Source organism: Lactuca sativa, chromosome 2 (genome assembly GCF_002870075.4).
Source record: "Lactuca sativa cultivar Salinas chromosome 2, Lsat_Salinas_v11, whole genome shotgun sequence".
NCBI classification, from domain to species: Eukaryota; Viridiplantae; Streptophyta; class Magnoliopsida; order Asterales; family Asteraceae; genus Lactuca; species Lactuca sativa.
The window spans coordinates 224,747,068-224,756,630 of NC_056624.2; the positions used below are offsets into that span (position 1 = coordinate 224,747,068).

Genomic DNA, 9,563 nt, shown 5'->3' on the forward strand with positions numbered 1-9,563 from the left:
GAGTCTTATGATCAGAAATGCTCACGAACTCCAGCACCTCCTCCCTCGACATGTCATGGTAGCAAGTCATCATCATCTCCTCTGTTACAGTATACTATTGGAAAATCAACGCTCTCTCTCTGAACTTAGCGGTGATCTCAGCGACCATTTCTGTATTCTGCTCCAGCGCAAAATGCTCCCAAGCCAGCTGATAAACCTCAATCGTTGGATCAAACTCTCTCTTGAATCAGATAACAAAATCCTCCCGGGTCATAGACTTGGTTGCACTTGGTTCGAGCCCGAACAACCTCATGCCACTAATCCCTTGCCCCATCACACAGAGAAAGAAGGTGATTGATAGGTAAGTGAAATCTTACCTAAACAACTGGAAATAGACGGCGATGTCTTTAATTTGGTCCAAAAACCCAAAATTGGTCCAATACACGATGTAGGATCAAAGAATCGATGATTAAGGTGGGAACTCTTACCGACGACAACTTCAGCGGAATCTTCAAAATGCGGCTTGTGGTAGAGACGACGGTAATTCGAGGTTGGTAAAGCAAAATTAATCGGTACGGTGATTGGAGTTGCAAAAAGACCCGTGTCGTGAAGAAAGAAAGCATGGCAGGCGACTCATCTGAATAAAGAGAACGGCTAAACAAAAGAAAGGATAAGACGCAAACTTAAGGATTATATACTACACATAGTAGACGCGATGTCAAATATTTTTGCAAACGAAAGCAATATATGTGTGTTCAAGATAGATGAGTCAAGATTTACCAGACGGTAGGAAGCAGTTGAAAAATGAGCAGAAGACATATGCACGACCTGTAACAAAGCAAATGTAGGAGAACTATTGGAAGATGATGACGGTGAAACCACTTCGGCTCCAAACCACAGGTATTCAAGTCGGCTTGAAACTATGCATTGTTCCTAAACGGGAACTACGTTTATTATGTATAATAATAGGTTTATATAGTATGACATTACGACATTTTATAAATAGGTACATGGTTTAAATTATAGTAAAGATTAAAATATTGATATTGTTGGATGATTGATTTACAATGTAATTTACCTTAGAGCATTTAGATAGAGTGATTAACCATTTTTTAAAAGTTATTTATTCTTATTTCTATTTAATTTTCAATCTTTCAAAATTTTATAATTACTTTGAAATTTATAAAATATTTTTGTATAAATAAAAACTATAACTTAACCATGTATAATTTAACAAACCACCTGCTAATTTAACAAACATATCCTCAAAATTTTATTTTTATAAATTACTTTTCTTTATATGTGTCATGTCTTAATTCATATTACCGATAAAAGTAGTCTAATGTCGGTCTTTATCCACAAACTATAAAAAAATTATGTACTTCATTTCTAAATAAAAATCTATTATAATAAATGAAAATCTTTTTTACCATATATCAATCTTTCATGAGTTTTGACAATTATCATTTTGTAATATTTTTTAAAATAAATAATATCCACATATCAATTTTTGAATTTTTTAAATCTTAAAATTAAAAAGTCACATAATACTTATATAATTATATATATGTAAGTATTAAATGTAATAAATTTAATAAATGTGATAGTAAATTGTAATTAATATATTTCTTTATTTTTTATTTCAAAATTTTATTTAAAAATATATTTATTGTTTACACTTTGACATTTAATTTTTTTTAATCAACTCGTATAATATATGAGTTTTACACCTAACAAAGTTTAATATATACAACAAAAAATTATAAAAAAAATAATAATAAATAAATAACAGGTGGCATGTGATAAAAAATCACTTTTTTCTTTTTCTTTTTGAATTTTTTTTATCTAATTGTTTAACTAGTTGATGATTAATACCCATAAACATTGTATTAGTACTTTAATAGAGTTATTATTTAATTAGTGAAATTAAATATCAAGTATATCCTTAAATATTAAAGATGTCGTTTCACATGACAAAAACAATAAAATCTTATAAAATGAAATCATAACTTTTAGCAATTACTTTGTAAAAAGCAACCACAGACATACAAATAGAGATTATTTCATTTTTATAACTATATATTAATATTATTCTAATACGAGTATTTCTCTAAGTTTTCAAATACGAAACGTTTATAAAAATCATAACTATTAAAACGAACAAATCAAAACCCCCCATATTACGACTATATGAAGTCAAGTTCCACATGAATTCCGATTTTAAGTTTTAACATTCCAAATCACCATATTCGACTCCCTCAAAAATATATTCATAGAAAAATAAAACAGCCTCCGACCACCACAAACCACCGCACTCCTCTACCACCACGTCATCATCGTATTCACCAAACAGAAGCAGCAGCAATGGATCAATCTACCAAAGCTGGAATCCCTATTGCCCTTTGCACTGTATTGCTTATATCCATATCTTTTATCTACATTCTATCAGAGAAAAACACATCGGTTTCCATAACACAAAAGGTTTCTCCTTCCAAACCCTCATCATCCATGGTAGGAACAGGATCCATGATACTTGCATTCATTTTCTTGAATTATATATATAAGAACAAAACTAAACAAGTAATTAATACATACTAGAAAGTTATGGTCTTTTTACCTTGTGATTGCAGCGTAAGACCTCGACGTATAGAGATGAATTAGAAGCAGCATTGCGGGGAGCTTCCATGGCGAATAAAACCGTTATCATAGCCATTGTGAACAAAGCCTACACTGAAGGCGATAAACCGATGCTAGATATATTTCTAGATGGGTTTTGGCTTGGAGAAGATACACGATCTTTAACGAACCACCTTCTGATCGTGGCAGTTGATCAGACGGCGTTTGACCGATGCAAGTTTCTTAGATTACACTGTTACAGACTGAAGACCGACGGCGAGGATTTCGTCGGAGAGAAGGTTTACATGTCGGAGGAATTCATAAAGATGATGTGGCAAAGAACCCGTTTCCTCGGAGATGTTCTCCGGCGTGGATATAACTTTGTTTTTACGGTAAGTCCGTTTTAATTACTTCACATCTTAATTTCTTTATGCTTATAACATCTTTAGCTACGGAAATAAAGATTTGACTCGAAATTTATAAATCCATTTAATTGGTGAGTGACTATGTGAATTACGCGTTGTCACCATGAGAAAAATGAAATTAAGATAGCTCTTATTATATCATGAAAATACCGCCTGATTAATTACTTGATTTCCATTATTTGTAGTTGATAAATGCATCAAAATACCCCCTGATTACCTATAATAGATTTTTTTAGAAATAATTAAAATTCCTTAATTGTCTAAATGTTTAGATTAATCGTTTTACCAATGGTTTTAATTATTTTTTATGTTAAGTATCTGGCCTTTAATTGGCTTAACTGATTGTACGGGAAAAGGGATTGGGAAACTCGTTTGGGTCTCTTGGGTTTAATTTTGTTTGTTTGCCTTTACTATCTACCTTTTATTGTTAATTGTTAATTTTGTTTCAATGAAGTCTAAGTGTTCAAAAAAAAATTTATGATACACATGATTTATTTACTATATATTTTTTGGAAAGTGTCTTATACACCATAATTTATATTTTATAAAATTGTATAATATATTATTTTGAAACACAAATTATCGTGTACAAAGAAAAAAAAATATTACACTCTACAAACATATTTTTTTTAGGTATATTAAGTACAAACATATTTTTTAGGTGTATTTATGCATTTAAAAGAGTATAAAGTGAAATGTTATACCTTTATATGTACCCCGTACAACTTCTGTTTTGACCTTTCTTATTTATAGAATTCAAAGAATTATAATTGGTATGACCTTTCTTCTATATAGAATTCAAAGAATTTTAATTTGTATGACCTTTCTTCTATATGGAATTCAAGAATTTTAGTTTGTATGACCCAAGGGATCTATCAATTGTAACGTTTCCCTTTCCATTCATTAATATCTACAGTAAGTCCACAACCATAACGGAAGATGAATTAATAAACAAGATTTAATTATATTAATAATATAGCATTACTGGATTCAAATTTGTGCATTATTGATTAAATTGAATATATATATATATATATATATATATATATATATATATATATATATATATATATATATATATATATATATATATATATATATATCATTTTTCCATGCAAAATATACATATTTCAGTTTTAGATGATCACTGATGTATACTTCGTCTAAAACAACTTTGTGGCATAAATAGGAAAAGGATAAAAAAATCATTTCATAAACAGACATATAACATGTGTTTTATATTTACAAAGAAATATTTTATGTATATAACCAATACTTAATAATATTTATTAAATGGATAACTCACAAAAAAGAACCATATCATTATGAAGAACTAAAAAAGACCATATGGTTATGAAGAAGGAATGTAAGTTACACTAATTTTTAATCATCTCCCTTATGATCATTATTTCAAAACGGGGCATCTCAAATTTCAAATGGTACATTATGAGGGTTTTTGGATAAATTAGCTTATATCTTATTAAATTATAGTTTATTAGTTTATAGCAGTAATAGAAAAAGCTTTTGTAAAAATGTTTAGATTATAAATAAACAATAAGCTATAAATAAGGGGATTCTTATTAAAATTAGCTTATTTATCTTATCCTCACCACAATAAAATGATTTTTAATGTTTCCTATCAAACCACTTAAACTTAACTTATACGGATAAACAATAAGCTATAAACACTCTTTTTTTTCCTTATCCAAACACCCTTTATATATATATTTTCTTTCATTTGCTAACCAAACAAATATCAAAAATCAATCTACCCTTTTAAATCCAAAATGTTTACTACGATTGAAATTTTAATTACTGACAAAATTGAAAAAAATGATATATGTGGTTATTACAAATATGTGTTTTAGTGGGTCTAATTTTAAATGTCTTATATGGTTTTTGGTCCCTATCTTGTTAACTTTAACATTTTGACTATTAATTCTTTTTAATTAATAATTTAACTATATCTTGTTAACTTTAATATTTTGGCTATTAACTTTTTTAAAATGACAATTTTATCCTTAAATACCATTTTTATAATTGTGTCATTTTACAAAACCATAGAGACCACTTTTGCGTATATTTTTTTTAATTTTATTAAATTATTATATATTAATTCTTTTAATTAACTTTTTTTATTGGAGTAATTTTTTTAATTGAATTATTATATATTAATAAATATTATTTTTAATATAATATTTATATATTAATAAATATTATCTATTGAATTATTGATTTCTTTTATTTAATTCATTTTTATTGCATTAATTTTTTTTTTGTCGAACTGAGTTTTGAGACATATTTTAGATAACACCACTCACGGACCAGGTGATGGTGGTGCTATTGTATAAAATATGTTATCTTCCAAATATTTAAAATAAATTAGGAGACATTTGATAAGTGTTACTTTTTAGGGTTTTTTATTGAAAATAATAAATAAACAATCAAAAGAAATTTAAAAAAAGTTTAAAAAAATTAAAACAGTTAACAACAACGTCTATTAATCTATAAACAAAAACGACATTCAAATCAAGCGAACACAGCCCATGCGGAGTTTTGCCACAAAACTTTAACGGTTTGACAACTTTGGTTCCTTTTCTAAAAACTTGCTAATTCCTACCCCTTTAATTCTTTAGCCATTTTGACACTTTTCGTCCTTGAAGTCAAAAGTTGTATATATGTGCATTAAAAAAAACACGGGTTTTCACCCATGCACTTTCTACGTCTGTCATTTGCTTCTTTTGCTATAATTTTTCTATGTTAGTCATCATATTTAATTATTTTGGTTTTCTCTACCCTCACAAAAGTCAACTAAGACAGTCAACAACAACTTCTATTAATTTATAAACAAAAATGGCATTCAAATCAGATGCATACGGACTATACGGAGCATGAGCAACATATCTAGTTTTGATGTTAAATAAAAGTATAAAACTAATCCAAAACAATATTAATTTAATCCCAAATGCAATTTTCTAGGTAAAAATCGAAAAAATTGAAATTGTATCTTTAGTAGCCCTATATTCCCGGTAATGATGTGATATTTACGTGTCTATTTATAAAAAATTAAAAAAAAAAAAAAAAAAAATCAAACTATCAAATTTAATATCGCAATCTATTAATACCTATACCTATACCTATACATATATGAAAATATACACCAATTGCATCACGCGCGCCCTCACCCATACGATTCTTTGACATTCTGTGATGAAACTTGAGTCATGGTTCTCTTTGACAATTGATATTTTGTGTTGAAATCTGGTACTAATGGTTGTAAGTTGAATCAATTACAGGACACAGATGTATTATGGCTGAGAAATCCATTTCCACACCTAACTCTGAATTACGAAACTGCTGACCTTCAGATCAGTGTGGACCAGTTTAACGGCAATCAGTGGTCACAGAAAAACCCCATAAACACTGGTTTCTACATGATCCGATCCAACAACAAGACCATCGCTTTGTTCGATAAATGGTATGGAGAAAGAAACAAATCACCTGGGAAAAAGGAACAAGATGTTCTTATTGAGTTAATGAAGAAAGGAAGTTTTAAAAGGTTGGGAATTAGGGTTAGGTTTTTGGACACCCTTTATTTCAGTGGATTTTGTCAAGATAGTAGAGATGTTAAGATCGTTTCCACCTTTCATGCCAATTGTTGCCGGAGAATCAAAGCCAAAGTCTCCGATTTAACTGCTGTTATTCATGATTGGAAGAGATTTAAAGACCCCTCACCTTCACCCTTAGCCAATAAAACCATGGAGGAATTTAGATGGTCCAGTCATTCAGCTTGCGAAAAATCATGGATTTCATAACTTCCACTAATTTGATGGTAAGATCGATGATCCCATATATGATGGGGTTGTTTGTTATCTCCTGCGAAATGAGTTGTAAATTATTGTTTTCATACTCCAGATTGTTTAAATGTGTTACGATTATTTTGTTCAAATCATGTACGTATCAGTGAAATAAAACCAGAAGGTATAATTTTCGAGTCTTCTTATTAGTATTTATAGAATATTACAAAAATGAAGTCCAAAACAGTATTCCAATCATCTTCGGTTCCATGAATTACGACAAGCTCGGTGATCGGACCAATGAAACTCATCGTTGAAGGAAGCTTTAAACCTCCTCCAATCATGAAGAACCTTGATCAAATCAGATTCCTTTGCCTTAATGCTCCGGCAACAATTCGCATGAACAATGGAAACCTTCTTAACGTCTTTACTATTCTCACAAAATCCACTAAAAAAGATGGTGTCTAAAAACCTTACTCGAAGACCTAATCTTTCAAACTCCCCTCTTCGCATCAGATCCAATAGAACATCTTGTTCCTTCTTCCCTACTACTGAATTGTCTTTCTCTCCATACAATTCATCGTACAAAGCAATCGTTTTGTTGTTTGATCTGATCATGTAGAACCCCGTGTTAATCGGGTTGTCTTCCGACCACTGGTCGCCATTAAACTTATCAACACTGATTTGAAGGTCTAAGCTTTCGTCGACGTTCAGCCTTGGAAACGGATCCCTTAGCCATAATACATCCATATCCTGTAAATTTCAAGAACAAAATTAAAGCTTCAACTAAATTAACAAATTTGATTAATTGGTTGGTTGACCAGTTGTTTTTTCGTACAGTGAAAATAAAGTTGTAGCCACGCTTAAGAACATGTCCAAGAAAAAGGGTTCTTCGCCACATCATTTGTAGTAAATCATCCGCCATGAAAAGCGTCTCGACACCTTCTGTTTTCAATTTGTAGCAGTGCAATTGTAAAAAGGTGCACCTGTCATAAGCCGGTTGATCAACTGCAACGACTAAAAGGTGTTTAGTAAGCTTATATGTATCTTCTCCTACCCAAAACCCATCAAGAAATATATCCAGCATCGGCTTATCTCCTTCCATGTATGCTTTATTCACAAAGGCTATGATCAGAGTTTTGTTTTCGTTTGAAACTTTTGCCAATGCCTCTTCTAATAGAGCTCCATAACTCTTTTCATCATCTTTTGATGATGATGATGATGGTGATTGTGGTGGTGGTAAATGTGTAGGATGGTAAAACCTATGGGTTATGTTGGTTATTGACACAGATCCATCTTTGTCGGATCCAAGATATATGAATACAAGAGACACAACGGAGAAAATCCAGATGCTAAGAAGGATTCGAGCCGTAGGGAATTGATCTGCTGATATTTCTTGTTCTAGTGTTCTCATGACGATGTAAATGGTGTTTTCCGGCGAAATTTGGTGGTGGATGACTGGCCGGAGCTAGGGAGGGTTGTTATGTGATATTATATTGTTGGATGGATAAAGTTTCATGGTGATGAAAAATATGCGAAAAGTTTGAGGAAATTGAAGAAATTTGATTGATAAAGAGAGGAAAGAAAGAGGGAAGATGACGATGATGATACAAACCATTTGACATGAAACGAACATAACTAACCTAAGTGAGATGTGATGATTGATGAAGCTCAATGGACAAGCGACTTGTTTGTCTAATTAAGAGGACGTCTTTCTACTATACAAATTCGGATATGAAGTATTGTGGAAATACATCAAAAACCTTCATATTAAAATTAAATACAAAACGATCCACATCTCATATAAAAAACATACCCAATGTGTTCAAATCTACCTAAAATGTGATTAAATATTTGTAACATTATAAGATGTTTTTAATTTTTTCATAAAACAAATATAGTATTTTAGGAAATCAAAGAAGAGAAAATAACCTATTTGACCATGTTGTATGTAAATAGAAGAAGAGGAAAAAAGGATAATATTTCACTGCCATTTAAAACTGAGAAATTACAGAGCTTAAATAGGAAACAAAAACATAAACTGAAAGAAAGATAAAAAGATAGACTAAGACTCTTGACTTTTGTAACTGAAAAACAACTTTTAAGACTCTACTAATGCAGTAATTAAAGACACATGGCAGTGATTATTTTGAATCAATTAACCAACACTCCCCCTTGATTCAAAGTTGCATACTCCGAGCTACATTCTAAAGAACTCATGTTTGGCTTGAGGAAGAGATTTGGTGAATATATCTGCTGTCTGCTCATTTGTTCCACAAAAACTCAGTTTAATCTTTCCATCAGTGATCAACTTGCGAATAAAATGGTAATGCACATCTATATGCTTCGTACGAGCATGGAAAGCAGGGTTCCTGGCCATTGCAATGGTTGATCTGTTGTCACAAAATACCTCTGTTGCATCTTCTTGCTCAACACACAAATCAACAAGAACTTTTCGCAGCCATAAGGCTTGTCGAGCTGCTGCGTTTGCTGCTATGTACTCAGCTTCTGATGACGATAGAGCCACTGTATCTTGCTTCTTAGAACTCCATGTTACAGCTCCGGAACCAAAGCTGAAAACATTGCCTGATGTGCTTTTGCGATCATCTACGCACCCAGCCCAATCACTATCGTTGAAGCCAACCAACCTAAATTCAGAAACTCTTGAATACCAGATGCCATAATTCTTGGTACCTGCTACATAATGAAGAATCCTCTTGGCTGCACCAAGATGCAATTTTGTAGG

At 31.1% G+C, this 9,563-nt stretch overlaps 2 protein-coding genes across 3 annotated transcripts; one reads left to right on the forward strand and one right to left on the reverse strand.

The window, feature by feature from the left end:
- The first annotated feature begins 2,104 nt into the window (after positions 1–2,104).
- LOC111892127 (uncharacterized protein At1g28695) lies at positions 2,105–7,019 on the forward strand. Of its 2 annotated transcripts, none has more exons than XM_052768723.1 (3): positions 2,105–2,460; positions 2,610–2,987; positions 6,317–7,019. In XM_052768723.1, the coding sequence occupies exons 1-3, from the start codon at positions 2,344–2,346 to the stop codon at positions 6,833–6,835; spliced, it is 1,014 nt and encodes a 337-aa protein (XP_052624683.1). In that variant the 5' UTR covers positions 2,105–2,343; the 3' UTR covers positions 6,836–7,019. The 2 variants fall into 2 exon arrangements, with proteins under 2 accessions (XP_052624683.1, XP_023743969.1); XM_023888201.3 differs by having other exon boundaries at positions 2,108–2,490.
- A 53-nt stretch (positions 7,020–7,072) lies between these two features.
- LOC111892128 (uncharacterized protein At1g28695) lies at positions 7,073–8,621 on the reverse strand. The gene is made up of 2 exons (XM_023888203.3): positions 7,656–8,621; positions 7,073–7,570 (listed from the first exon to the last, which is right to left on the reverse strand). The coding sequence occupies exons 1-2, from the start codon at positions 8,229–8,231 to the stop codon at positions 7,073–7,075; spliced, it is 1,074 nt and encodes a 357-aa protein (XP_023743971.1). The 5' UTR covers positions 8,232–8,621.
- Between the last annotated feature and the right edge of the window lie 942 nt (positions 8,622–9,563).

Coding starts and splice junctions, on each gene's coding strand:
- LOC111892127 (XM_023888201.3), top strand. CDS start 2,344: ATGGATCAATCTACCAAAGCTGGAATCCCTATTGCCCTTTGCACTGTA. Junction 2,491..2,609: donor CCAAACCCTCATCATCCATG/GTAGGAACAGGA, acceptor TTGTGATTGCAG/CGTAAGACCTCGACGTATAG. Junction 2,988..6,316: donor GATATAACTTTGTTTTTACG/GTAAGTCCGTTT, acceptor AATCAATTACAG/GACACAGATGTATTATGGCT.
- LOC111892128 (XM_023888203.3), bottom strand. CDS start 8,231: ATGAGAACACTAGAACAAGAAATATCAGCAGATCAATTCCCTACGGCT. Junction 7,571..7,655: donor GCTACAACTTTATTTTCACT/GTACGAAAAAAC, acceptor TGAAATTTACAG/GATATGGATGTATTATGGCT.